The 27,900-nt window shown below is 54.5% G+C and overlaps 2 protein-coding genes across 2 annotated transcripts in view; one reads left to right on the plus strand and one right to left on the minus strand.

Moving 5' to 3' along the window:
- Nucleotides 1–27,900, plus strand: part of CDH23 (cadherin related 23) — a 437,615-nt gene that overhangs the window by 366,212 nt on the left and 43,503 nt on the right. The gene's annotated exons all lie outside the window — the stretch shown is intronic.
- VSIR (V-set immunoregulatory receptor) lies at nucleotides 1,624–27,866 on the minus strand. Its single transcript, XM_065922526.1, has 7 exons — nucleotides 27,642–27,866; nucleotides 16,415–16,840; nucleotides 15,463–15,519; nucleotides 9,643–9,750; nucleotides 5,780–5,807; nucleotides 4,316–4,512; nucleotides 1,624–4,155 (listed from the first exon to the last, which is right to left on the minus strand). Exons 1-7 carry the CDS (start codon nucleotides 27,721–27,723, stop codon nucleotides 4,118–4,120), a joined length of 936 nt encoding a protein of 311 aa, XP_065778598.1. The 5' UTR covers nucleotides 27,724–27,866; the 3' UTR covers nucleotides 1,624–4,117.

Consider the following 27,900-nt stretch of genomic DNA (forward strand, 5'->3'; position numbering starts at 1 on the left):
GCCTTCTCTGGCCCAGCCTGATTCAAGTCAGGCCCTTCCCATAGCCCTGCTTCTCAAGAATGTTCTGCAGCTGCTCAAATGCTACACATGTAACTGGCTCAGTTCCTCCCGGAGACCCTGGGGCTCTGTGGATAGACGAGTTCCTACCTTCCCCATTCCCCTCCCACGAGCAAGTGGGCGCACAGGCTGCCATGCCCCCCGGGAGTCCTGTGGCTTCAGGGCTGCCAGGCAGGAAGGGAAGAGAAAAGACTGATGTGGAAGGAGTAGAGCCATGGGCTTGTGGGTACAGGCTCATCCCCGGGCCTGGTATGCACAGTAAGCAAGTCCAAGTCCTGGCCTGTAAGGCGACTTGCTTCAGTGCAGAGAAAGGAGCACAGGGCTGGGAAGTAGGAGACATAGGCTTCAGTCCCAGTTCCACATTCACTTGTGACAAGACAGAAACCTTTTGGAACCTCAGTTTCCCTGTGCATTAAATGGAACAATAAAGCCTTCCAGGGTTTTCTGTCAGGGGAGGGAGTGAGTAGGAACCAAAGAAGTCATAACACCTGAGAAAGTGCTTTGGAAAGCCTAGAGTATTATCACAGAAGAGCAAAGATACAGAACACATTACTGCCCTTCCCTATCCGTGCCCAAGGCAGGCAATTGCTAGTGGATGTCAGCACTTTCTCATTGAACTATTCTGATACTTCAGAATCCCAGGAAGCCATACCAAGAGATCAGAATTGGGAAACAAAGTAAAACCCATGTCCCTTGGCCTGTTAAAGCTCAGGGCACCATTGCTGTTGAGGAGATTCCATGAGGCCCAGACGAAGCTGCTGGGAACTAGAGCCAGTCGAAAGTCAGAGGTTGCCCTGCGGACTCCGAGTGGTCTGGAGAACGGAACCCTGGCATCCTGCTTCAGTCCATGACTCAGTGGCTATGTTTCGGTCATCAGCTCTACAACCGGGTCCAAAGGGCAGGCTGTTATTGTACCCCTGCCCTAGAACTCCAGAACAGTTCCCTAACCTCTGAAACAGTTAGGGAGACACAGGGGCCATGCAGGAGAGGCAACCGTGCAGCGGGTACAGTCCCAGTGGAGGATTGGATGGTCAGAGCTTTCGATGGGCTGGGACAGAAGCTCATCTGAGCTGTGAGTGTCAGCTTCTCAAGTGCACTTTGCACCTCGCATCCTGGCTGCCAACCCCAGTTCCTCTTTCCGTCACTGCTATTCCCCTTGAGTTCCCTGAGCAAACCTTCGCCCAGCCCCCAGCACAGTTAGGCCAGCCAGGTCAGCTCTAGCTGACACCTGGAAGGCCTCTTCCAGGAGGCAGGGCACCAGTGCCCCAGCCAGGGTGGAGGGTGCCAAGGCCTCTGCAGCCCCCCATTCCCGCACCACAGAGCACTCTCTGAAGAAGGTGATGCGTTAGCCCCTCTGTCCCAGGTTGCTACGTGTAGGAGGGAGCTCTGGCCAAGCAGGAGCCAGAGTATCCCCAGGGCTGGTCTTCTGAGAAGGGACCCCGGGGGTTCCTGCATACCCACCCCAGTCTAACACCACAGACCCCCAGGCAGGGCCCACCTGATCCAACAGCAGCATCTCCAGTGGTCTCTGCAGAGAGTGTCCATTTCATTCCCTTAGCCTCTCACTTGCAGGAAACAAAGGCAGGAGATCTTTTATTAAATGTGAACATCAAGAGATAGGTTACAGGCCCCTTAATTCCTGATACATCTCTTAACAATGACTTAGTGCCTGAAAACACAAATTTCCCTCCCAGGGCTCCTCCCAGCTCTCTAAAGGCAGGGACCATGTTCTCATTACCCTACTCCGTTCCACACACCCCAGCCCACAGGCATCTCCAGAGGCACTGCTACCCCGAGGCGAGCACAGAGGGACAACCCAGGTACCCTGCCTTTCCCCACAGCATCGGGGTTGGCGGGGAGTGCCTTTAGGGTTGCTAGGGACAGGGTGTGTTGTCGTGGATGAAGATGGAGACTGGAGCTCAGAGTAAATTTCGCTGAAAACAGGAAACCACGAAGCTATATGTTCACTAGTAAGTGTCCAGAGACGAGCTCGAGGCCATGCAGGAGGAAGCTGGGGAGGAAGTGTGGTGTCTTTCTACTCCGGGGCCTCCTCCCTCCTCCACTCAGCGGCCGGTGGGCCTGGGGTCTGGCAGCCAGATTCTTAGAAGTTGTCTCTACCTTGAGGTCAGAACTGAGGTTTGGGCCAGGCCAGCCTCCCAGACAGGCAGGAACATTCTTTCTGAGCTGGGGGATGAGGAGTCTAGTCTGCAGGCTTGTCCTTCAACCCCAGGGGTAGCCTGGCCCTGCCTTAAGCAGGTATCGCCCTGCCCATCCCTGCCCCCCTGGGACCCCACAAGCCATGAAGACAGCACCCTCTTTTTGTGGCAGCTGGAGCTAAGTGTCCACAGCAGCAAAGAAACCAGAGGAGTAGACTCCCGGGGACAAAACAGGAGCCAGGGTTCAGGGCTCTGGCCACTAGAGGTGTCAGTGCAGGCCACGTTCCCCTCCACGCCCCCTGTTCCACTCAGGGCCCACGTTGGCCTACAGCCTTGGACCTGAGAAGGGGGCTCCCTGGCTCCAGGTGCGGGCCTGGGGTTCATGGCTACTGGAGAGCCTAGGGCTGTTCCTCCCCCATCCCCAACCAGGCCAGGGAGGCATCTCCCTGCCTGCTGGGCCCTCATCCTGGCCAGAAACCCGGGCTCTCAGCACCCATGCCCGGCTCAGCAGAGCCAGCGTAGGCTGCTGGCAGACGAATGCCCAGTTGAAATGACACCCTCCACACTGCAGTGCCCAGGGTACCTGTCTAGCTGAAACTGCCCCTTGCCTTCTCAGGCCCCACCACCCACTTTCACCCCACAGGGTACAGAGATCCCTCCCTACTCCTCTCAATGCTTTAAAGCTCTTTAATTGAAATTCCACAAAGGATTCCCCTCCTATTTGTATATGAAGACAAACCTGGGTCATGCCTGAAGCAGGAGATGGGAGCAGAGGGTCTAGGGCAGAGCAGGCCCAGACTCTCCGTGAACGCACCCGCTCCTCCCACCCAGCAGGGTCCCGCTGCCCCTGACGGCTCAGTGCAGAGTGACTGGAGCAGAGGTCCTCGAAGACTGGGGGTGGGGGTGGAGGGCTCCCTGGGCCTCAGGCACCTCAGAAGCAGAGTAGGGATTTCAACCCAGCTCTTACAATCCGTCCATGGGGTTTTTACACCGTCACCCACATAGTTTTTAATAGCACCCCCTCTTCACACTGAAAAGTAGTCATAGTTTGGGCCGTACATTATGTGGTCACCAGCTCTCTTGACCACAGGGAGAGGGGGGAGGAGCCCTCTCCTCTGAACCTTCCCAGCAGGCCCCCCACCAGCCCACTCTCCCTCCACTCCCCACTATGGTGGGTGGGCAGTACAACCTCTGGCCTGGCCCCCATTGCCCAAGATGCCAGTTGGCTCACAGTGGTCACTGTGCCCCACAGCGTACTTCCCATTTTGGGGCTTCCAGCCAGTGCATTCTGGGGACCCAGAGTGCAGGCAGTGGGAACCCCAGATTTGTTTAACCTGTTGACAGCCCCTCAGAGTCTGCTGGTTAGAAGGCAGCCAGGTCAGGCAGGCCTAGCCCCAGAGCCTCATGATTACAAAGAGTGAGTCTGATGGATGAACAGTCTCAGGTGGGAGTGGGGAGCCAGGCCCACTGCAGTGGGAAGAGTCTCTCCACATCTTATCCTGTGTCTTGGGCCTGAAGGGTGGTGCTGGGAGGTCTGCCCATTGCACATCTATACTGTCAGGTCCCAGGGCTTATGTCCCAGAGAGAGAGGCTGCCACAGGAGCTGGCAGTGCTGGGGCTTCGAGGACGGAGGTCATCTGGCATCAGTAGCTGGTGAATTTCAGGTCCCTGGGGTGGGATCCCAGCCTCTCACCATCCTTGAGAGAGGGGCTGAACTGTCCAACACCTTCTCCCTTCAGCCATCCAGAGAGGTGGAAGGTCTGGCCATCAGGGGTATTTCAAAGAGTCTGAGCTTACAGCTGGAGGGAAGAAACCAGGGCCAAAGGGACCAGTCAGAGGGCCAGCCCTGGCTCAAATGCCCCTGCCCCAGGCCCAGCCACATCTTCTGCGGGCCCCCAGCTGGTTTAGACGGCCTCAGAATTTGGGGAGTCAGGGACAGGGTCTGCAAAAGAAAGGAGAAGCAGAGTGAAGGGGGGTTCCTCCATCCGTCATCCCCCCCCCCCCCAACCCCACACCCTGAGGCCGTGAGGATTCCCAGGGAGGTGGGGAGTGAGGTTGGTGCGCTGCCGGTCACAGTGCCATGAGGGAAGAGATTCACTCACCTAGGGAGGGGAAGAAGACATCCCCGGGGCCCGGTGGAGACAGAGGAGTGTTGGGCTCGGAGAGCAGGTGCCGCCCAGACTCAGAAGGCTGCCGCTGGGCCATGTAGGTCAGGGGCTGCCTGGGCTTGGCCTCCAGCATCCCGTGGGAAGGTGGAGAGGTCTCAAAGCCAGGGTTTTCAATTCCTTGAATGTTGTTGCTGGAGAAGCAGAATAGAAGGTCATGCGTGCTGCCTGGGCTAGGCCTCTGACCTTCCGCCTGGCCTGCCTCACTTCTCTCCCTTCACCTCCGCCTTCCCCTCACCTGCCTTCGCACCCCAGGCCTCAGCAGCATCTCCTAGCAGGAAGGGAGGCTCCAGGGCCAGGGAGGAAAAGCCATGGGCTGCACTTCCCACCTGCCCTGAGCTGAGGGCATCTGCCCATCTGCCCCCAGGCCCAGGAAAGAAGCCCCAGGTAAGAGTGGCTCTAGGACACTGGCCTCAGGAATCAGGGGACAAGTCTCTCTTTGATCAGTAGAATTAATGGCCTTAGGACTGATTGTCCCCACAGCTTGTCTTGAGCTAAAGGGAGACCTTCTTCCCTCATAATGGGACAACCTCTGAGGACCGCTCTAATTCTGAGATTCCAGCAGGATCTAGCTAGGACTTCCTGTGACCTGTCTTAAATATCATCCCTTTCAGACACCAGGGAGGAGCTCTGAATTTGGTGTTACATGTACTGGGGCCAAGTTCCTGAGCATGGCCTGTTCCCAAGCACGCCCTCCATGCCAGGCCCCATGCCAGCTTCCTGCCCAGGGCACACCACATACACTCCCCATCCACTCCATCCCCAAGCTGCCCCCCACCCACCTGAGCCAGGTCAGCCTCTGCCCTTGTGGCCTGACTGCTTTCTCCTTGGGGTGCCCTGCACTCCTTGGGCCTCAACTCCAGGCATAGTGACCTCCTTTGCATGTTTCAAGGTCTGCCTGGGCTCAGCTGCTTCCTCCCCTTCCCCACCCCAGCTGACCACTGAGGCCCAAAGGTAGGTGCATCGCTCTCCAAGCAGCACTGGAGCCAGCCAGCTGGGTGAGGGGTGGCAGGGCAAACAGCCAATCGACGCAGATGGCAGATGGCAAATGCTCTTCTAACCAGCTATGCCAGGCAGCTTAACCGGGGCCCTACTGCACAGACATATCTCCTTCCTGACAGCTGACCCAGAGCACAGGGAGGCCCAGGAAGTCCATGTCTGTGTTCTCAGCCCCACTGTGATATCAGCAGTGACCGGAGAGGAGAGGGGGGAAAGAACCTAGTGGAGTCAGGAGAATCAGTCTGTCCTTCCGCGTTAACTGCCGTATAAGAAGCTGGGTGTAGACAGATGCTGCCCAGCAGAGACCACAGCCCAGGGAAGGCAAGGAGAGAGCCTGCCAGACTTTGACTGGGATGGCACAGTTGTGGCAAGTGTTCTCAGGAAGGTCTCCATGGGCCTTACCTGTCCATCCGCACCAGTTCCTGGGCACCTAGGGACAGACAGACAGAGAAGCTGGTCACAGAGGAGAGGCTTCCCCAGACAGCATCCTGGCCCTCGCTGGCAGACACCCCTCAGGAATCGGAATGAACCTGGGCAGGGCTGTGCTCAGCCCCAGATCCCACTTCTGTTCCCTTAAGAAGCCGGGAGGGCAGTGCTGTGTGTCCACCCAGCAGGTGAGGCCTTGGTCAGCGGCCCGTGTTGACCCATGATAAATTAAACTTGGGATGCATTTGACAAGCGTGTGGGGCAACTAGGAAACCAAAGGCGGTGGTGGTGATGTTAGGCATCCAGGATCACCTAGAGGCCTGGCTCCTGAACTGTTGTTTCCTGTGTGGCCGTTTGTCACGTTCTGGTCATCAGCCATGATTTACTGGGCAGGGGTGTTGCAAGGTCAGTTCCTAATGAGAGTTCCTGGTCTTCTCTGTTCTGTCCTCTGCATTGCCTAATAGGGTCAACACCTCTCAGAGGGACCCTAGAGGGCCTGACACTTCATCAGTTCTCAGTCACGCTACCACTCTCTACCCTGCAGTCAGGCTGCTGCCACCCTGCCCCGCTGTGGAGGTTCCCCATCCCGCAAACCGGCCACCAACCAGATGCAGCCACCCCAACTTCCCTCTTTCTTGCAGCTCCCCACATACTCCCACAGATCCTTCTTGTTTTTTTAAGAGTTTTGCTGCTCATTACGATGGGGAAACAAGTGGTGGGGGAGGGGCACAACAACAGAATACCCACGGGAAGTTGCACACAAGTTCCTGAAATCTCCGCGGTATCGGAATCATGGCTTCTTGTTTACCAGGGCGACTCTGTGTGGGGCTTCCTGCAGGTCTCTGCCTTCTCTCAGCTCATCCTCTGCTCCGCCTGATACTAGGGAGGTTGCCGTGCCCGCTGGCCTCTAGCACACTGCCTTCCTCCGTGCTCCCAACACTCTGTTGCTGTGGTTCAGTCGCTCGGTCGTGTCCGACTCTGCGACCCCATGGACTGCAGCACGCCAGTCTTCCCTGTCCTTCACTATCTCCCAGAGCTTGCTCAAACTCATGTCCATCGAATCAGTGATGCCGTCCAACCGTCTCATCCTCTGTCGTCCCCTTCTCCTCCTGCCTTCAATCTTCCCCAGCATCAGGGTCTTTTCCAGTGAGTCAGTTCTTTGCATCACGTGGCCAAAGTATTGGAGCTTCAGTTTCAGTCCTTCCAATGAATATTCAGGATTGATTTCCTTTAGGATTGACTGGTTTGATCTCCTTGCTGTCCAAGGGACTCTCAAGAGTCTTCTCCAACACCACAGTTCAAAAGGATCAATTCTTCAACGCTCAGCCCTCTTTATGGTTCAACTCTCACATCCATATCATGACTATTGGAAAAACCATAGCTTTGACTAGACTGACCTTTGTCAGCAAAGCAGTATCTCTGCTTTTTAATACGCTGTCTAGGTTTGTCATAGAGCAAGCATCTTTTAATTTAATTTCCCAACCCCTGCTCTTTCTCTTTTTCCTGAGTGTGGCTTACTCCCAAGCACTCCGTCTGTGCCCAGCTCTGTGGCAGCACCCTGCCTGGAGCATATCACACACAATCCCACCCATTCCACCTCCATACCTGCCACCCCTGCTCCAGGCCACTCAGCCTCTACCCTGGGGCCACACTTCTGTCATGTCCCAGGTGACTTCCGCTACCATTATTCCATCAACTGCTTCTCTAGAATCTGGATCAAGAAAAATGACCCGAATCTCCACTCCCTCTCCATTTCATACCTGGTTTCTCTAGAATCATCCCCTCTGGCATCTCGTCTGTCTGTCTCTAAACCTTCAACCATATAAGTCTTTTTTTGGAGAGGACAGAGGACTAGCCTCAAAAATACTTTTATTAGGAGATAAATGACTGATACTTTCCTGTTAGTGCATGTATTAAATCTGGGGATAAGATGCTATGAAGTGGTTGTCCATCACAGAAATGGAATTTGTTTATAGAGTTTCAGAAGGCATGCTCGTCATTGGTCATGGCACAGCCCTGGCTGGCCCACCGCACCCCCTCAAGCCTTCTTTCACTGCAGTTTTTCAGCACCCAGCTCATCTGTCCCTTTCTCTGTGAAGCCCTCAGTCTGCAGGTCTCCCAGTACCTGCAGCAGGAGATACTGGGGGCTGATCCCAGGCTCCCCGTGTCCTCAGGACATGGCCACAGCGTTCCGGCCTGGGGGTGTCCCCTCTCTGGTTTTTCTTCCTCCAGCATGGGACACAGGCGGAGCCCTGGCCCAACCCCTGGGGGCCCCGTGAGGATCAGCAGTGCCCCTCCCCCGCCCCGTGCCCGCCTCTGCTGGGAATTTGTTTCCCAGTTTCTGGAGCTTCCCTGGTGGCTCAGAGGGTAAAGCAATGCAGGAGACCTGGGTTCAATTCCTGGGTCAGGAAGATCCCCTGGAGAAGGAAATGGCAACCCACTCTAGTACTCTTGCCTGGAAAACCCCACGGACGGAGAAGCCTGGTAGGCTACAATCCGTGGGGTCACAAAGAGTCGGACACAACTGAGCCACTCCACTTTCAGTTTCCTGTTCCCTGATGGAGGCAGACCTGTGGTCTGGAGTAAGGGGGGACAGAAAGCACCTCTTCTGCCGGGAGTCAAGCCTACCTGAGCACGGGCCCTCCTCGTCCCTTCCCCACCTCCGTGGACGCACTCCACAGATGAGCAGGAGCTGAGGGTGACTCTGCAGCCGTGCCTCTCCTGGTTCATCCCCTGGGTTCCTCTTTCTGCTCCAAATCCCTTCACCTTCCCCCACCCCAGCCCCAGCCCCAGCCCCAACCCGCTTTGTGAGAGGAATTAGGGCCTCCTGAGAGGTGGGGGAGGTTGACCACTGAAGAGGGACAGAGGGATGTCCAGTTGGTCCAGTCCAGCCAAGCCCCCTCAGGCATCTCCTCCTGCAGACAGCAGGGGTGGGGAGCGGTGCGGGAAGAGGTGGGTGAGGCCATGCAAGGGCCCCTGCCCTCCTGCTCCAGGAGGACTGAGGCTGGTCGCGGCTCATGGGTGGAGTCAAAGGAAGGGCAAGGCGCACCGTCACCCGGAGAGACAAGTGGAAAGGTATCTGTGGTCACAACTTGAAACCCGGCTCCACCACGTACTCACTATGGGGTTCCTTAAGGGAGTTCCTTAACTGCTCTCTGCCTCAGTTTGCTCAGCTTTAAAATGGAGCCAGTAGTAGGACTAGACTCTGTTATGAGGAGCACTGAGAGAATGTACGTAGCAGGCTTGGCACGGTCCCTGGCACAGCAACCCTACGAGCTGGGGGTCCTCAGCTATTGCCCTCATGCTGAGTGTTTTTAGCATGCGGTGGAACTATGTTCCCTGAAAACCACTGAGTTGAAAAGCTCTAAGTCTGAGTCTTAGCTCTGCCACTCACTAAGTTTTATAACTTTCAGTTAGTTATTTAACCCTGCTGACCTTAGGTTTGTGACCTGTAAAAGGAAAGAGTTGAATCGAGTTATTTCTAAGATCCCTCCCAGTTCTGTTAATCCAAAGGTCATTTTGTCCCAACCGTTGCTACAAAGACAAACCCACCTATATGTTAAAGCAGGTGCCCCAACAATCTCCAGGTGGTAGCACTTTTATAAACCAGTTTCAGCTACTCCATATGACTGCTCATTCATTCAACAGATCCCTGTTGAGTATCAAGTCAGCACTGCCAGGGGCCAGGGGTCCCCTCGTCTCTACCGCGGAGCCCAGCTCTTGTCTCTTGAAGAGCAGAACTGGGTCAGCCTTTTCCCTTGGCTCTTCCCTGTGGCTGAGCGGGACGCTGGGGCAGGTCACTCACACCCCACCTAGCCCAGGCAGACGGGGATACTCACGGCGGTTGGAAGCCACCTGCCTTTGCTTGTAGACCAGGAGCAGGATGAGGGGGAGGCAGAGAATACCCACGATGCAGGCGCTCGTAGCCAGAGCAGCAGCCGTGATGCCTGAATGGACAGAGAGGCAGCCAAAGTGAGGCCCCACTCCCATTGCTCCTCCTGAGGGAAACTGAGGCCCAGAGAGGGAAGGCCCAGCAACACAGGGACCTACCTTTACCCAGGCGCCACAACTAGACCCACAGTGACCTGCAGAGGCATGGAACGTCTGGGAACCCCAAGAGGGCCAGAGCACCCAGAAATCAGGCCAGACGCTTACAGCTGAGGTAGATACAGGGGAGAAACAGAAGGGTCCTCATCACAGCCTGCAGGAAACATCTCAACCACCTGGACCACTGGTTGCTCCCTGAAGAGGAGAGCAGGCCCTTCATAGACCCCATGTCACAGAGTTCAAGGCTGAAAGAAGCCCGAGAGATGAAAAACTTGTAAAAACAGATGAGTGGTGATAACTACACAACACTGAGAATGTAATTAATGTCACTGAATCGTACTCTTAAAAATGGTTAAAATGACAGTTTTATGTTATATATGTTCTATCACAATGAAAAATAAATGAATGAAAAGCCCTGTTTATCCCCTGAGAGACCCCTTGGCTCTAGGACAGGGCCTCTAAAAGTGATCTCACATGTAGCTCACAGGGAAACACTTGGGGCAGGAACTAGGGAAATGTGAATCCTTGTCCAATTTAAATTTTTTTAAGCTTTCGAAATTGCGCACACACAAAAATTTACCAGTTTTTTTTTTTAATTCAACGTTTTCTTCCTCCACCTGTACCTGGGCCCCCTCCAGAGACATAATCTAGATACATTCTCCGCATGTATAGCATATATGGGATCACGTGACAACTGCTTTTCCCACTTAGCACAGCTTGGACACCTCTCTGTATTGGCACAGAGATCTAGCTCATTCCGCCTAGGGCTTATCACGGGGCTCACCTAAGCTTATTGAAACAGTCCCCTCCTGGTGGGTATGTAGGTTGCTTCCATTTTTCAGCATAACTAATAATGTAGCAATGAACTTGTGGAGGCATCTTTGCTCACTCAGGCAAGTACATCAGTACATAAAACCTAGCAGTGAAAGTGCTGAGCCAAAGAGTATGTATTTTTTTTTTTTTAGACTATTGCTAAATTGTCCTGCAAAAAAAAAAAAAGTTGTACCAATTCATGGTCCCATCCACAGCATGGGAGGTTTTATTTCAGTCCATCTGCTGACTCCAGGAGTTTGGCTGGGAACAGACGTGCCCTCAGAACCACAACCAGCATAAATGCTTTTCCTTCCCAATTTTAGTGCTTCCCTCTGACAGAAAAACAATGGGGCAGAATACCTTGTCACAGCGTCAGCTTGGCCCCGGGAGCTTTGGGAAGGTGAACGGGCTCAGTGCTGCCTTTGCACTGCTTATTTGGGTATAAAGGCTTGTGTTTTATCTCACTGTATTCCTGAACAACCCGACAGTGTAAACAAGCTTTCAGAGGGCTTCTTCAGACCTCAGAAGAGAAAAAGCTGTTTTCGGGTGCGTTAGAAGTACCCGCTGGTACAGGGACAATTGCTGTGTTGTTACAAAGCAAGCTCAGCTCCACATTAAAGCAGGCGCCCCACATATCTTAGCGAGGCTGCACTTTGATGCAGAGTACTGAAAGTAAAACATTTTCTAATTCAGACATCTGAGTATCTCTGAACCCCATCTCAGGACCTTATTGTGGGCACTGAGAAACCGGCTGCAAAGCACCCTTTTCTGGTCATCAAAGCAGGTTTCCTCCAGACTGGCATTAAGCAGCGTATGGTGTAGTCAGTCAGTGACTACTGAGCATCTTGGCCCAACCTCTCTCCTGACTGTGGTCCCCAAGCAAAGACTCCCTCTCTTTGTCCCCTCTAGGGGATCAGGTCTTGGTTTCCTTACAGCCTGGGCTAGGAGTTGAGGCTAGGCCCAGGGAGCAGGGTTTGGGCAGAGTTTTGTGGGCCAGCTGCCCTCTGAGACCATGGGCTCCTCTGCAGAGCGCAGCCTCGCCACAGCTCCCCACCCAGCCCCCCACGTGTGGCCAGTACCTGGGGCAGAGTTGGGGAGGGATCTGGTTCTGTAGCCATCCGGTGCCAGGCTCATGCCGAGAAGGTGATCAGGCACTGGCAGAGGCAGCTGCCCAGCCAGCACTTACAGGCAGTGTGCCAGGCCCTTACGGAGCAGGGTGGGATAGAAGGGGCTCGGTCTGCTCAGCGGGTCTTTGTCCAGGGCCTGTCAGTACCCCGAGGGTGTTTATGGAGGAAAGAGTTCAGTAGGACTGCCTGGTTCCAGGGACGGGGCTGGATGAAACCACACATCCTGCTGTGCTGCGGGGTGGAGAAGTTGCTTCTCGGGGAGATGGGCTGTCCAGCCTCCTGGCGCAGGTTCAGTGAAAAACCACAGCCCCTCAGCAGCTTGGGGCTCCCAGGCTCCTTCAGTACCAGCTTCCTCATCCCACTCCTCTCTTATCACCTCCCCGGCCACCTCAAGCTGACGTGGGCCTTCAGAGGATTTCATATACCAGCTGCCTTCCTACTCCCCCAAGATATTAGGAGATCGGGGCTGCAGTTTGCTGCTGGTATTATTGTTCAGTCGCTAAGTCATGTCCAGCTCTTTGCAACCCCATTGACTGCAGTTAGAGAAGGAAAACTCAAAGAGCTTCTTGGCTGGAAACATCATTAACTGATTAGGTGCCAAGGCTGGCTGTGGAGCCCCTGTCTTATAGCAGGGGGGTCTTTCCAGAGGTAAGTGGCAGCAGACGGCAGGACCCAGCAGTCAGCCCTGGGACCACCTAAGCACATGGATCATCAGGCAGATGTTTCAGACTGTCAGAGAACAGGATATGCATCCACCGTCCACTGCCATCTACTTGCCATCCTGCCTTGGTACAGGGGAATGGATGAGATGATTTGGGAAGCGAGGCCTAGAACTGCACATTAGAAGTAATAATAGCCAACACATACACAAGCACTTACTCTGTGCCAGGCATGGTTCTTCATGCTTTGTTTACACAGAGTACCTCACTTTAGCCTCAGAACAACCTTAAAAGTATACATATAACCATCATCTCTATTTTACAGATGAAAAAACCAAGGCACAAGGAGGTTAAGCAACTTGACTGATTTCAGGATCTGTGCCCTTAACCACTTCACCACACTGCCTTTCATTAGAATAGACTTGGGTTTCAAGCATGGCCAGCTTAGTACTTAGGTTTTTTTAATTAGTTACCAACATTTTTAAATTGATAGCTCAAGTAAAATCTGGACTTCTGACTTTGCTTGAAAATTTAGTGGCTCTGGCAACCCTGGGCCCCTCTCCTGGCGTGTGACAGTTGGAACTGCATGTACACACTGGCGGCTGGGTTTTCACCAGTCTCTGCGTCTCTGTACTGTCTTCCCCACCAGCTCGCTGGCCCTGTGGGCATTCAGTCTTTGAGCCCTGACTCACCGCCTTTGATAACATGGGGCCTCCCTGTGAGCTGGAAAGGGACACGCGTGCTGCCATTGCTCAGTGGACACATGGTACCCAGAGGACAGATGCACTGTCAAAGCACCCACACCCCACCCCAAAGTATAGCTGGGTTTCTTTTCATCTGAGACCACTTCCACCTTAGTGCCAAGACTCCTCACAGCTGTCGTCTCCAGACCTCCAGAACCAAGACTCTGAAAGGGGACTTCAGCCTTTCAGAAGCTTGCAGGTTGATGCTTTACCCCTGCCCTTGACAACTGGGACAGAAGCGAACATGTCCCTGTGGCCATTAAGAAGCCAGATCCCTGCAGACAGTAGTTCAGGGAAGCAGGTAGCAGAGTGAGGCTGCACATCCCATGAACTGGAGAGGAAGGAACATGTCAAAACCTGAAAGTTGAGGTGCCCAGCAAAGGAAGCCTGACCTACTCTTAGCAGTCAAGTCCTGCCTCACCCTTGGGCTCTTATCAGTCAGACTCCTGGAACTTCCCAGGTGACTTCTGTTCCCTTAACCCCAACAGCTGCTGCTCTCAAGTCTAGAGCAAGAAAAATGACCCAGATCGCCACTCCCTCTCCATTTCACACCTGGTTTCTCTGACACTGTCCCCTCTGGCATCTCTTGTCACTGTCTCCAAGACAGTTGACTTTCAGAAAATGAGTGCTGACAGAGGGGAGGGCCCCAGTACTCAGGCAGGGTTTGCACATGGAGAACCAGGTTGCTCTGGCTTCGCCTCTTGGCTCTGGGAGACTGGGAACCACTCACTTCATCCATCTGAACCTCAGTTTCTCCATCTGTGAAATGGGGGCAGTGGCAGAGTTGTTCTGCAGGAGCCGCTGGAGGCAGAAGTGGGACTGGGGGGTTGCTCGTAGTGGAAGGGGTAATGGGGAAGTGAACACTCACGGACCCACCAGGTGAGGCTCACCCTGACCTGTGCGCAGCACGTGTGTGCACACACAGTCGTGAGGCTGCTGCATGGGCAGGAAGGGGCTGCCGGGGGTGTGGGGTGGGGGGGGGTCTCCACCCTCCCCAGGGAGCCACCAGCGGAGGAAGTGAGGAAGGCAGCAGCTTGGTACGAGGCCACACAGGAGCTTGTGGTGTGCAGGCGAAGGGGTTTGTTGTTAGTTTCTTAGTTCCATGTGGGTCTGGCTCAGACCAAACTGTGTTCTAATTTTATTCCTGGCTAGTCTGTTTGTTGCTTCAAAGAAAAGGAGTAGTGTGAATAGAAAATCACCATGGTCTTTGAGTGGGGGCTTGGCTGTGGCTGAGCTTCCTGGCTTCAGTTGTGATGTATGTCCTCCTGGAGGGCAGGGAGAAGGCCTGCACTTTCGTGTCTCCGGGACCTAGGCAGGGACTGCTCCAGACCGGATGCCCAATAAATACTAATGGAGAGAAGGCTAAGGAAGCCAAGAACCCCTCCTGTCAGAAGAGGGCGCACCCCTAAGACATCTCCAAGCTGCTGGGTATTCTCACCTGGACTGCTAGTGCCCAGGCATCCCTTGGAGCAATGCCCCTGCCCTCCATGGGCACCTCTGGGCAACACCAGGGGGCTGACTGCCACCCACCGCGCTGTGCATCCAGTCTCCTTCCCCAGCTGTGCTCCCCTCACCTCCAGAAGGTGAGGGGAGCACAGTGCGAGCACACTTCCCTTGTCAGATGTGTGAGTTGAGGCCAGTTATGTCCCCTCTCTGGGCCTCTGTTTCCATGAGTGTGCCATGAAGTTGGTGACACCTACTTCACAGGGTTCTTGTAAGAAGCCATTGAGATACCAGTCCTTAGAAGGACTTAGCACAGTGCCTGAGACATAGTAGGAGCTTTAGGAAAGGTCGTTCTGTTCCCCTGCCCCTGCCTCCGCCCTCTCCACACACATAGAACAAGTTTGAGTCCAAGCCAGGAGGACCCACACACACACCGCCCTCGTTCCCATATGGCAGAGGGCTGGTGGGCAGGAGTGGTCCCCACTGAAAACAAGCTCGGCAGCCTGTGGCACCCAGTATCTGTCATGGGGGCACTTGGCCCAAGGTCACTGCCAAGGCACAGCCTCACCCAAAAGTCAGGGGTAGGACTCAGAAGCCAGCTTCCTTAAGTTTCAGGCCTTAGAAGGGGCTTTAGAAGTGGGCTTCTGGGGGCACTGCAGCCCAATGGCTCAGGTGAAGGAGGAAGCAAAAGGGAAGGGTGGCAGCAAAAGAGGAGGAATGGGGTTCCGTGGGCTTGGAGTGATGAGGTCAGAGTTCAGAATGAGGTCTGGGTCCGGGGTGAGGGCAGAGAACAGAGAATCCAGAGGAGGCAAGAGGTGGTTCCTTACTTTCACTCTCATTGGAGGAGGGTGGGTACGCGATGCACTTGGATGGTGTTTCTTCGCCTGTGGGAGCAGAGAGAAGGATCATTAAGTGGACGTCAGACCCTGGAGGCCAGGAAGACTTGTCCAGGCTGGTATGCCCTGCTCCTGTCACAGATACCTTTGCTCGTGTCTCCTTGGCAATGCTGGCCCAGCTGCACACACTCACACACACACACACACATTCACACAGAAGCATATTTTCACTGCACAGCCAGGCATGCCCTGCCCATCGCCATGACACCCTCATGGGTGTGTGGATACCCGCCCATACCCACACCCCTGTTTAGTCTACTGTCCCTTGTCTTCTCACCTACACACACACACACACTCCTAACTCACACCGCAGGTCATATATCACAGCCCTGGAATTGTCGTGAGCAGACCCTTGTCTTGTCACCTACACACACACACACTCCTAACTCACACCGCAGGTCATATATCACAGCCCTGGAATTGTCGTGAGCAGACACACTCCCAGTCCAAGTTCATATGCTTAGTCACTCAGTCATGTCCTGCTCTGTGCGATCCCATGGACTGGAGCCCGCCAGGCTCCTCTGTCCACGGGATCTCCCAGGCAAGAATCCTGGAGTGGGTTCCCATTTCCTTCTCCACCGGTTCCTATACTCTCTCCCATTAAAAAACCCCACTGTCATGAACAGAGTCCTGTACGCCCTTCCTCTCCACCACACCCAGCGACCCAGAAAGAGGTGTTCACAGCTCCACATCCCATACCACCCTGGAGGGCCAGCACCACCCAAACAGAATCGGACACCCCCCGGCACAGTGTCACACCGCCAGACACACAGCGCCACTCCCCCACAAGCCACTCCGTCCTCTGCTCATCCTCCCGGACAAGCTCAGACACCATCCCCACAGTGACAGCCGCCCCCGGCCACCCCACAGAGCGGGGGCTCACCTCTCTGCACCTGCAGCTCCATGGCTCCAAAGAGCCGCTGCTCCGAGTGGTGGTGCCTGAGCTCCACCACCAGGCAGCAGTAGAGGCCGCCGTCCAGCAGGGTCAGGTTGCGCATGGTGATGGTGAAGTTGCCGTGGTGGTCGGAGGCCGACTCCAGCCCGTAGCGCTGGGCCAGGTCCTGGCTGGTGTTGGCCTGGTGGCCACTGTGGTGCAGGTGGAGGTCCTGGAACGTGAGGTTGCGGATGGGCCGGCGCTCCGAGCAGACCTGCACCTCGCCCCGCGAGCTGCGGTACCAGGTCTTGTAGAAGGTCACGTCGTGCCCTTTGGCCAGGGGGCCCAAGAGCCTGCAGGTGAGGGTGACGTTCTGCCCCTCGGGACACACGTACAGGGAGTAGGGCGTGGCGATCTTGAACGCTGTCACCAGGCCTGCTCAGAGAGACGAGAGCCCGTCACCCACCTGAGCCGGCAACACTCCCAGTACCCACCCGGGTAGGGAAGAACCTCAGCCTGGGGCTTCACAGATATGGGTTCCCCAGCCACAAGTTCAGGCCCAGTCAGCTGACCTCCCCAAGCCTCAGCTTCTTCTTTTGCTCGTGAAGCCGGCTCCCTCCAGGCTGTGTGGGAGGAGCCACAGGAGCCTCCCCAGGTAAAGCTGGATGAGGCGTAGGCGAGACAGCAGGCAGGCGGCAGGGTGGGCCCGGCCCGCAGCATCCCTCTCCCAGGTGGTACATGTGCCCTGACCCCAGCTCCTGTCCCCTCACTCCAGGCACCGTGGCTCTGCCCAGGCCTGGCCCCTGGCACTTGCAGTTCCTGTGCTCAGCACATCAGCGGGGAGAAGCAGAAGGCAGTTTGGGAACAGCAGCCTCTTGCCCTGGACCACCCCTCTGGAGGCCATCGGCATCTATTCCCACTCCTGGGGCCAGCGTGCCCTGCACCGCCCCCCCCCCCCCCAATCAGTGAACACTAACAGAGCATCTGCCCGTGTGAGGCCTGTGCCAGGCGCTCTGTGTCACCTAGATGCTGAAGACAGAGCATCCCTTGGGAGCTTATGGCCTAGCTGGGTAGACAAGTCCTACATCCTGACAAAGTAACCCCACAGGACAAAGGGTAAAGCTGCACCAGCCTTCAGGGCACTTGAAGGAAAGAGGATGTGACCTTCCTGGGGATAGTCAAGAGACTTCTTAAAGGAAGGAGAGTCTTTGGGGTTGATGGATAGACAGGAGCCCAGAACGTGGAAGGGGGTAAAGCAGGAATACCCAAGGTGTCTCAGGGACAAGGACAAGTGTGCAGAAAAGGTCATTTCACCCAGGCACCTGCCTGCCACCTGGTCTTCTGAGACATTTTCTCATTCATTTTGTTTCAATAAGCAAATGAAGCCATCCCCTGGTCCTCTTTACCCTACCCCCGTCTCCCAGCATGTAACCATGTTGACCCCCTAAAGCACTGTCCCTTTAACAGAAAATTCTGTCTAGCTGTGAGCCTCAGTTTCCTCATGTGTGCAGTGAGGAAAATATTAGCTACAGTGGGGTTGTGAGAGGACAGAATGAGGGGAAGAGGAGAACACGATATGTGAGCTCTCATGCCCTCTGCAGACATCAGAGGGATAGCTATAGTTACTAGACATTAGTGATGTTTTCATTTTATTTGGCATCTCAGGGGTTGTTGTGGACTGACAGGGAAGGAGAGTTTGGAAATATGTACAGGATCCAAATGGATATGCCCCTTCCATTGCTATTGCCTGAACCCAAGATAATAATGCCACTTCTTTCCAGACGCCCCTTCCCTGGTTTACAGCCTGTCTGCCTACCCCTACCCAGAAGAGCTGAAAGCCTGGCCCAGTCAGGAGAGAGGCAGCCACTGTAGCTTTGGAATTGGCTCAGCCTGCAAAGGAGTCCAATATCTGGGAGTTACATAGACTCTGAGCTTCAGATGCCTCGCTATAAAACACAGAGTGGAACAGCTCCCTGCCAGAGTTGAGGCAAAACTACAGATAATTTATGTGAAATGCTCTGAAAGTTGAGGCTTGGTACCTGGGAGCTAGATAGGTCTCTAAGTCATTTCTGCAATTCAAAAGACATTTCTTAGGAGTGAAAATAGAACAGAGAAGGCTGCTTTGAATGCTCTCTCACTAAAGTGTGAATGACTGATAACAGCTGTGGCCCAATCTTGGCATGCTTGCATATTTAAAGCAGAGTGTGAGGCGGCAGCAAAGACATTTCCCCCAAAGAATATGTCTGCAAGGGTGGAGTTCTAAGCCCCAGAGGATAAGAAGGACAGATACGCACCAGAGCCTCCCACTCCCAGCACCCGCAGGTGAGAGGGAGCCACGTCTAGGAATCCCAGATTTTTGGGAAGTCATTGCCAAGGTGAGCAGAGACTTGAGAACTTCTTTAGTCAAGATGCTCATCTCCTTTTCAGGGAGAAATATAGATGTCAAGAAAGGGAAAGTGGTTTGCCTGAAGTTCTGGAGGGTATAAACTCAGAACCTGAAGCATGGGGGCTTCAGGTAAAGAAGGATCTAATTAGGACTAGAAGAATAATGAATAGGATGGGCATGGCTAACAACTCAGTAAGGCAGCTGTTATTTTTATTCCTGTCTCACCAATGAGGAAACTGAGGCACAGAGATGTTAAGTAACTCACTGAAGTTCACAGAGAAAATACTAGTGTCAGAATTAAACTCAAGCACTTAGACACTGTACTAAAAAATTTCAGATTTTGGCAGCCCACAAGCCATATTCAGCCTTCAAATATATTTTACTTGAACCTCAAAAGTATTTTACATTTTTTTTGAGATTGCCAAAATTTAAAGACCAAGAATTTGATACAAAAATTCTGACTTCTAGCTTCTCTTTGAAAATCAGAGCATTAACACTAAATCCAGCTTTCCAGATGGTACTAGTGGTAAAGAATCTGTCTACTAATGCAGGAGACACAAGAGACCTAGCTTTGATCCCTGGGTCAGGAAGATCCCCTGGAGAAGGAAATGGCAACCCACTCCAGTACTCTTGTCTGGAAAATTCCACAAACAGAGGAGCATGGTAGGCTACAGTCCATGGGGGTCGCAAAGAGCTGGACACAGCTGAGCGCGAGCACACACAGCTTTCCGATGAGGCACTTGTCAGCTGGAACTAGGCAGCAGCCTCCTCTGCCCATGGGGCACTGGTGTTCGAGCTGGCCGCAGTCCCCACTTCTCCCTAATGTTTCCCCCAGTCTGCTTCACTCTCTGGCCCTCAGTGTCCCATGGACATTTGAGTTTCTGGTCCATGAGTGGGCTCCTTGGTTTCTAACCAGGGAGGCATTCCACTCCCCAAGCCCACTTTCCTACAGATCTAACAGTCAGGCTCAGAGAGAAAGTGATCCACCCAAGGCCCCCAGCGGAAACCAAGCTACTGAATTATGGCTGTGCCAATAAATGAAAGTGAGAAGTAGTCACGGAAAGGGCCCTCTGAGGAAGAATGAAAACCCACCCAAAGAGTGGACCCTCGATTAACTCTGCCCTGTACTCCCCCTTTCCCCCAGCCGGCCATATGACCGCTGCCACCAGCACTTCTCCCAACTGATACCCTGTTTTCCCTTTCCCCAACGTTATCTTTAGCCCAGAACTACCCCCACGGGTGTGAGCCGAATCCAGATCCAACAGTATTTGCAGAAGCATACACACCCTGGGGGCCAGGGGGAGGCCAGGGCCACAGGTCTGGGGGGAGTGGAAGCAGAGCAGGAGGGGGAGCCCAGAGCCGAGCAGGGCGGGGCTGCCAAGTGGACGGAGGTGTGGACGGGGTGGGGCGAACATGTAGGCAAGATGCGGCTAGCTTGTGGGCAGGTCAGGGGTCCATGAGCACAGGGTGATGGGGCAGGGTGGGAGCAAGCAGCAGGGCCTCCAATGGGGCACCAGCCCAGGGCCTCCCCGGTCCAAGCAATGGTGTTAGGGACCACAGGACTCCCCAGGAAAGCAGTGGGGAGGGGCTTTTCAGCCCAAGAGGCAGTTTCTTTGCAGACTCACAGGAGGACACAGAACTGGGGTTCAGAGACAGAACTGGGGAGGGTCATTGCTCAATTCCTAACACCCCAAGCACCCCAGAAGGACCTCTTCCCCTTTTAGAAAAAGGAGAAGCTACACTGGGCTTTAGGTCTGGGTGTGGGGGAGAGTATTCAGTTCCAGCACACGGACTGGATGGGGTGGGCCGGATGTCCACAGGACTTATCCTGGGGGAGAGAAAACATCTTGATTGTTGTGTCTGAGACTCCAGCCAGGATAAGGCCCAGGGGCAGCCTGTCCTTAGGTGGACTCTCAAGGGCACAGTGTTAGAGAAAACTACACACGTGCCCCATGCCTTCCACGACTGCACATACACACGTGTGTTATCAGGGGCTATAAATAGCCCAGCTGGAATTATAATTATTTGGCCAGAGGATGTTGCTTATTGTAAGGAGCAGATCCTTTTGGACACCTGGGGCATTGTCGGAGACTGGGGAGGAAGGCCCCTGGCTCCAGGGTGGCCGAGAGCATGTGGAACAGGAAAAGGCCTCAGGCTGAGCCTGTGCCTTGTGGGAACCATCCATCATTGTGCTGTTTTTAGGGCCCAGCCCCCACCTGCTGCTGGGTGAGTTTGCAGAAGCACCTGCAGGAAGAATGATGTGACCCTGGGGTAATTCTAGGTCTAGTATTGAAACACTAGCCTGGGTGGGCAGATCCCTGGGCCCCAGTCCCCACTTAGCCATGCCTTTACTGTGTGCCTTGGGCACATCCCATCCTTCTCTGGGCCTCCCTTTCTTTATCCTATCTTGAGAGACTCCCCACATTCCTAGCCCCCTTCCAATTCTGAAACCTTGTGACAGGTGAGAAAGGCTGTCTTTCTTTAGGGCAGAAGAAGGTGGCAAGAATGGGCAACAATACTAAGATGATCACAGGCATTTATGAGCACTTCTTACATGTTAGGACTTGCTGAGCACTTCACACTCATTTAATTCTCATAACCTCAGATGTAGGTCTTATTATCCCCATTTTAAAGAGGAAGAAATAGAACCAGAGAGGTCAAGCGATTTGCCCACAGCCACATAGCCCTATGTGGCTGAACAGAGGCCCACACCTTGGACAAGCCAACACTGCAGACAGGAAGAGCCCTCCACCCCTCCAGCGGGTGGGGCTAACACCTCATCCTCCAGCTACTCGGAGAGTGAACTGACCTCCAGTTGACTTCGGCGCTCTCCACACAATCATCCTTGCTCTGCCTCAGACCCAAAGCAAAAACATCATTCTTTCATTCCACAAATATTTACTAAGGTCCAAACTTGGGCCACGCCCAATGCAGAGAGGCCATGGGGGTGCAGAGTTCCTTAAGGGACCTCCACTCAGAATTCAGTCCTGCTTCTGCCACTTTCTAGCAAGGGGACCCTCAGCCACAGAGGGGCTGAGCCTCTTGTAAAAGCTTCTATTCCAGTCTAAGGGAAAGTTCTTGTTTGGCTTCATCTCAAGATACTAGTTTGTGTGACCCCTTTCCCCCCCAAGCAGGCACCTTGTGAAACCCTGTGGGTGTGCATGGGATGGGTGTGGGGATGGGGGGAGGGGAGTGTAAACAGGCCTGTGTATTTTCCCTGACCAGGCATGAACTTAGCCCACAGTCACCAAGGCAACACCCCAGCCTTTGGAGGTGGATCCCTGGTTCAATTAGTCAGGCCCAGAAGGCCCCACCCAAACAGCTGGACTCTGTCTAGCTGCTAGGGGCTGTAAGTAAACAGTTACTCATGGCCTACTATTGCTGGCCCTGTGCTAGATGCAAAAGACCGGGTCCTCGCCCTCAGAGCAGACCCCAAGTGGACATGAGTGTGGCCTCCAGCTCCCTGCCAGGACAGTCCATGAAGGGTGTAAGGAAAGGCCAGGCTCTGTCTTTATCAAGATGCAGAGCACAGAGGGCAACAGAGGCAAGGACCAATCAAGACTGGTCCTGATCCCAGCGCTAAGCTCCAGGAAGTAGCTCCAGGGCAAGGGGCTGAGGGCCCAAAGGGCAGGTCCGCCGGTGGGCCTCCGTAGCCGGTAAGGACAAAGGGCATCTCAGATGTGTTTATTGATACCTTCTCCTGCAGGAAATGTCCATTCACATCAGACCAAGGAGTCTAGGAAGGGGAAGCCAGGCTCTATGGGAGGAAGCGGCACTTCCAGCACCTTGGAAAAGCATCGCTGCCTCTGGGGCTGGAGGCTGCTGGCCAGCACACCTCCCCGGGGAGAGCCTGGGGGCTGGCCAGAGCTGCACCAGTGACCACTCCTCTGGATGGCTCCTTCCTCAGCTCTCCCAGGCCTTCCCTGAGGACAGCTCTGTGTAGCCCAGATTGCCAGCTCCAGCCAGCTATCCTCAAGATCCTGTGCTTTGAAGACTTCCTAAGGTTCAGGTTCATATCTCTTTGTGCCCTCCCCTCAGTGCAGGAGGCTTGGTGGTAATGCCAGTAGCAGGCGCTTACTCTGTGCCAAGCATCATTCTAATCACTTCTACACTGATTCGCTTATTGAATCCCCCCTCCCTGTGAGGTAGGACCGTGACCATCTCCACTTTACAGACGAGGAAACTGAAGCAGAGAGACTAAGTAACTTGTACAGGGTTTCACAAATAGTACTTGGTGGTGTCAGGATTTGAGCCCAGGTCATCTGGCTCCTGAGGTCTGCAGTGTAGAAGTAGCCAAGGATTAACCAGGGTCCCCACCTCCTTCCTACAGATGTACAGTGTGACCTGGCCAATGGGGCTGCCAGCTCCCTCTCCCACTCTCCCCTACTGGTCGTTGGGACAGCCAGCTGGTCCCAGCATGAGGAAAGGACCCAGCTAGAGCCACTATATTTATTTGGAGAAGGCAATGAGGGCCGGGAGAATTGGGGTCTGAAAGAAACCCAGATAGGCCTGCTGACCCTGTCTTGGCCTCTTAAGATGGGAAACTGCCCTCCCTCCCTTCTTCCAGGAGAGCTAAACTGTCCCCTGCCACCAGCTCCCACTCTTCATAGTGGTGAGTTTTCTTTTGCAGTGGAGAGGAGCTGACAGCATCTATAGCATAAGTAGTTTTACTTTCAGTTTGATGGCATTAAATAACATTGAATCACATAGAGAGAAGGCTATTCCCTTTTCGATTCTCTTTCAGTCCTGATTACATCAAAGAGAAAGTCCTAGTTTGATGCCAATGTATCTTCAAAACATCTCCATTATATGCTAAGCTTGTCATCTTTTTTTTCTTGCAAGGTACAGCAGGCTTGGAGCCTTCTCCAGGCTATAGTTTCCAATCAGAATTTACCATATTTGGTTTTCCTATTATGTACTTTTATGATTTTGTTCTATTTATGGCAGGTGACACTGGCTTTCCATTTATGGCAAGTGATATACAATTTCCCTTTAAAATCTGTTTACCTAAGTAAAAGAAATGAGTAGATTTTTTAAAGCACATATGGTAATAGGCAGACACTGTAGAAATCCCCAAGGTGGTGAAGAAATGGACTGAAGGTCAGGAAACACCAGCATGGAATTACCCTTCAGAAGCATGTCTTCAGCCTTGCCGAGACCCTGTTACCCAGCCTGCTCAGGGCTCAGACAAACAGCGAGTATGTGTTTGTGGTCCCATAGTAAGTGAACAGCAGAGGCAGGACTTGACCCCCTGGTCCCCGTGAGAAGTAAGATCCTATGTAGAAGGGTTAAGGGACTAGGCTGGCTTGCCAGGGAGCAGAGCAGCTTCATTACTGAATTATTGGTGTGCACAAAGGTGGCCATTGTTTTTCTCTCTGGGGGTGGTCAGCCAAAGGAAAATAGGTTGAATATTAAGCTCAGTTACAAGAAAGACCCTAAGAAGACAAGCAAACCCTGGCTTGCCTTGAAATTGCACAGTCCCCATCTCTAGGGAACTTTAAGAGGAGACTCTGCAGGCACCTGCATGGGCATTTCAGATTCTAAGTGCATAGAGGTGGCACAAAGGCCTGGGCTCAGCACCTCAGACCTCCAGGATTCTCGAGAGTCCTGTCCCAGTGAAGCCGGTCAGTGCCTCCCCATGCTCTGGGCACCCTGCTGGACCCTGTAGGCAGCAAGGAGCTAAGACAGTAAGCCAGGGCATGTGGCCTTCAAAAGCCAGGGGACAGAATCATACCACACAGCCCGAAGCAGGTGCCAGGTACTATATTGTGTGTGCACCCTTCACCACAGCCTCTGAGGGAGGCACTGTCATCATGCCTCTTGGAGAGAGGATAGAACCTGCTCAGGCATGCTGAGTAATGCGCAAAATCACAGAGCAGTACAGGGCCATCTTGAGAGGTGAATGGAGGGCTCATTGCCTCCCCAAGCTGGCCTGTTAAGTAACGGGTTGTACAAGAAACCCTGGCAGGCAGCGCACACAACTCCAAGTCCCTAGCTTCACCATTCTCACACACGGCAGCATCAGGAAGGCCTTGCACGTGTCAGCACTGCCACTGAGGGGTCCCTAGGGTCTATCAGAAGCTGTCCTGGTGCTCCCTGGTCCCCCTCCCCTGGTGAGGCCAGGCTGCTCCTGGATGCACAGCTGGCTTAAAACCTGGAGCCTCAAACTCAGTCTTTGGGACGTGGTCAGTGCTGGTTGAGGGGTCACTGCCAGTATACCCAATGGGTACTGAGGACCCCTTCCTTCCTCTCTTCTTTCCCTCAGTCTGCTTGACCCTAAGACCCCCTGTGTGTGTTGCATATAGGGAGGTGACCTCTCAGCAGTGTACCTCCCACCAGGGCCACCCTGTCACCAAAGGTCAGACCCAAGCAAGGAACCTTTGACCTGTTTGGGAGAGAGAGCAACCAGCCCAGCTAGAGGCTCCCCAATATAGCTGGGGACCCCTGCCATTGGGTAGAGGCTCCCTTGTGCCCATGGGCTGGCCTCAAGGCTGCTTCTCTCCACCCCAGGGCTTCTGGGCAGAGGATTGTGGATTTCCTAAGACTAGTCCTTGCTGTGTCAGAGGCTTGCACCATTGGGTTACTCAACAAGGGCCTGCAACACTGCTTACCATACGGGGGCGGGGGGTGGGCTCCTCCCTCCCCAGTGCACCTCCGTGGACTAGTCCCAGAGTTGGAGGCTCCTGGGTCAGCCTGTGAGGTCATGACAAGGTCAATAACTTCCATAGGCCCTAGGGATGTCAAAGGGGAAGAAGAGGCTCTGCCATCCTTGGGGTCTGCTGGGTCCTGGCCTCCTAGGTACCTCCCTCCACCCATCTCACCCTGAGTCAGGCCCAGGAAAGGGGTATCTGCAACTTTTCCTGGGCTCCTAAGCATCAGGCTCACCACCACCATTTTCCATGGTGCTGGCCCAGCCCCAAGAGCTAGAGAACAGGTTTGCACCAGCCACTCCATCTCACCTTCCCAAAGCATCAATCCTGCCCAGGGCAACCCAGCACCTCAGCAGGCTGGTGAGCAGGTCTCTTTTCAGTTCACAGACCCTCTGGACCATGCCTGCAATTAGGCCTGCCCATCTTTTAGCCCCCTTGTTGCACACTCTACTAGGTAGCAGCATGAATACTCAATAGCACGCTCATATTACAGTTAGGAATACTGAGTCCCAGACTATTTCAAAACTAAGAGAATTCTCATGACTCCTTTCGGTGGAAAACTGCTTCAAACCCTAATTATCCACCTGAGCTGGGCCCAGGCAGAGATGGAGTGCCAAGCTCTCTCTGGGAGTCTCCTGGCTGCATAGACAACATGAAGCAAGGGGCTCCGAGCCTCTGTGCTGCTGGCTGTTCTGCGGGCCAGCGCCCTATGCCCTAGTTCTCTGGAACTCAGTTTCCCAACCTGGGGCTGCTGAGCAGAGAGCTGCCCAGCCAGAGGAGGACACAGGATAGGGGTAAGAGAACTGAAAGGTCTCTGAGGGTCACTTGGAGAGGCTGGGGCAGGGCAGGGGTTTATAGCCAGCGGGCTGCTGGCCTTCCTGCCTGACACCTCCCCTGCTCCTCTGGGAAACCATGTTTGCCACGAGCCATGGCCTTGGTGCCGAGACTGCTCCCGCTTTGACTCTTCCTGAGGAGCACCCAGTTCAGGGCTTAGGCAGCAATGTCTGTGGGCTGTGGGCTCCCTCCTCCTTATAGGAGGCCAGGCCAGCCTTCCACCACTGAGATAACATGCTGCCTGCAGGCTCCTCAGTTTCTGAGGTGTTTTCCAGGTTCTCTCAGGCTCCTCCTCTTGCTCTTGCCCTGTCATCCGCTCCCTCCTCTTTTCCGACTTGCCCACTGGGTCCGTGCCAAGCTCCCCACCTCCCTCCTGCCTCCCTCTGATTCCCTGCGTGACTCACACTTTCCCTCCGCCTTCCCAGGGAAAAAGTTTAAAAGTTGAGTTCCATAGGCTGCCTGCCGGTCCCCTCCTCCCTCATGATCCAACTGCTCCAGTCCTAGACAGGCGAGAACTGTCGGCCAGACTATGGGTGCTAGGACCTCCTTTGCACCCCCCCCCCCCCGCGCCAACTCAAGGAGCCCCTGTGTCCTGACCAGGATACCACTTAGAGTTGTGCAAGTCTGGACTTTGGAAGAGGAAAGTGACACCTCCCCGTGTATGGCTTCTGTGTTTGAGCTGAGGAAACTGAGGCCCGGAAGATGCTATAAGTTATCCAAGGACTTAGAAGGGGCTCATAATTGAGCTGGGAAATGCCCCCATGTTCTCCCCAGCGCATACCCTACATCAGTCCCCCCAGGGGCAGCTTTGCTAGGATGCCAGGAATCAGCTGACCACTCAGACCCTCAGAGGGGTGTGCATGTCCAGCAGCAGGCCAGTAGCCACGCTGACCAGTGCCCACCAAGGCTCAACCGAGAGCATCACCAGGGTATAGGACAGTGGCTGTGAGTATACAACTCCCCTACCGGGTGAGATCCTGGAGCCCTAACGCGGAGCAGGGAGATGCCACAGGTGTCAAATGCCAGGGGCATCCACTAGAACATACTGGGTTGTCTCCGCCAGGTCCACCTCCTGTTCGGCAGAAGGTGCTCGTGCCCTGGGCTCTCTGGGCTGGGAAGGCTTGGACAGGCAGCCGCTTAGGCAGCTGTCAGCAAACAGATGTGCCCACCACCCAGCCAGGGCACTTGGCAGAGAGCTGCTGCCTGCTGCCAAGTAGTCCTAGCAGCCTGTCTGCCGTGGGGGGTGGGCTGGGTCACAGCGGGCTGAAGGGGGCTCCCGGGGCTCCCCCGTCCGACCTGTGACCCCCACCCTGCCCTCTGTGTTCTCCTGGTGCTCCTCCCCCGCACCCAGGCTCGCCGACCTTACCTCGGGAGGCAGCCAGGAGGAAGGCGAGGAGCACAGGCCTCCAGCGCCGGCTGCCAGCCTCCGGGACTGGGGGAAAACCCATGTCGCCGTCGGGCAGAGCTGCGTCTGGCGCAGCCGGGCCGGAGCGGAGCCCAGGGGCACGCAGAGGGGACTCCTGGTTCGCAGCGAGCGGACGGGACGCGGCCGGCGGGGAAACCTCCGGGCGAGTGAGTGTCGAGCAAGTGAGCGCAGACGGCCGCCCGCTCCAGGGGCCCCACGG

The sequence above is a fragment of the Muntiacus reevesi genome, chromosome 2, assembly GCF_963930625.1.
Source record: "Muntiacus reevesi chromosome 2, mMunRee1.1, whole genome shotgun sequence".
Classification (NCBI taxonomy): domain Eukaryota; kingdom Metazoa; phylum Chordata; class Mammalia; order Artiodactyla; family Cervidae; genus Muntiacus; species Muntiacus reevesi.

What these genes read in the sequence shown, in the direction of transcription:
- VSIR (XM_065922526.1), bottom strand. Translation starts at nt 27,723, where the DNA reads ATGGGTTTTCCCCCAGTCCCGGAGGCTGGCAGCCGGCGCTGGAGGCCT. An exon ending in GCAGGTGGCTTCCAACCGCC is followed by an intron (nt 5,808 to 9,642) that starts GTGAGTATCCCC and finishes GTCTGTCCCTAG; the next exon opens with GTGCCCAGGAACTGGTGCGG. An exon ending in TGTCTTCTTCCCCTCCCTAG is followed by an intron (nt 4,156 to 4,315) that starts GTGAGTGAATCT and finishes TTTCTTTTGCAG; the next exon opens with ACCCTGTCCCTGACTCCCCA.